This window comes from Blastocystis sp. subtype 4 (assembly GCF_000743755.1).
Source record: "Blastocystis sp. subtype 4 strain WR1 chromosome Unknown seqid_1011, whole genome shotgun sequence".
In the NCBI taxonomy this organism is placed as follows: domain Eukaryota; class Bigyra; order Opalinata; family Blastocystidae; genus Blastocystis; species Blastocystis sp. subtype 4.
The window spans coordinates 1-707 of record NW_014568536.1 but is presented as its reverse complement, the minus strand read 5'-3'; the positions used below and the strand labels follow the sequence as shown (position 1 = coordinate 707).

General features: G+C 42.4%; 1 protein-coding gene across 1 annotated transcript; it reads left to right on the top strand.

Annotated features, from left to right (window-relative positions):
* Positions 1-329: 329 nt before the first annotated feature.
* JH06_5929 (hypothetical protein) lies at positions 330-707 on the top strand (the record flags this gene model as incomplete). Its single annotated transcript, XM_014669162.1, has 1 exon — positions 330-707. A coding segment is annotated over one exon (378 nt), but the record flags the coding sequence as incomplete, so codon positions are not given.

Genomic DNA, 707 nt, shown 5'->3' with positions numbered 1-707 from the left:
CCTCTTCTGATCCTGTTGTGTTTGATGCTACTGGAGTATTTGGAGTTGAAGATTGTTCTACTGTTGTTGATTCTTATTCTTCACTGGAATCTACAAATCCCAGTTCAGGTACTCTTGCTGGAATCATGGATCTTGATCCTTACACTACTGGTCTTCTTCCTAATACGATTGGAACCTATATTGAATGGACTGTTGAGAATCTGGTTGGAAGCAAATGGAACTCACTCAATATTGTTGGAGGAACCACAGTCTCTTCTTGGGGCTTTGATATCATTGCCAAGTACAATCCTGATGATGAAGATGATGAACCAGTGACAATATTGCGTGCAATGGATCAGACTGTGACTTCTCGAACAAAGCCTCAGATCTCTGTTCCTGTGGCTCTGGCTGGATTCCGCAGATATCGATGGGAGGTTACTGATACTGCTTCAACTACAACCACTTTGGGCTCTGTTCATATGGCCTATTGTAAGGCAACAGGATCTGTATGTCCTGGAATTGGCAACTATCCTTCAGTGGCTGAAGGTCAAATCTCTCCTTCTTCTTGTGAGACTGGTTACAGAGGTTATTCATATCGTGAGTGTTCTAATGGTGTGTTGGGTGAAGTAAAGATGGATCATTGTGTACAGAAGCCTCCAATCAATGCTCGTTATCAAGCATCACAATACATGTTTGTAATGGGTACACAAGTGACTACAGGTGTTCCT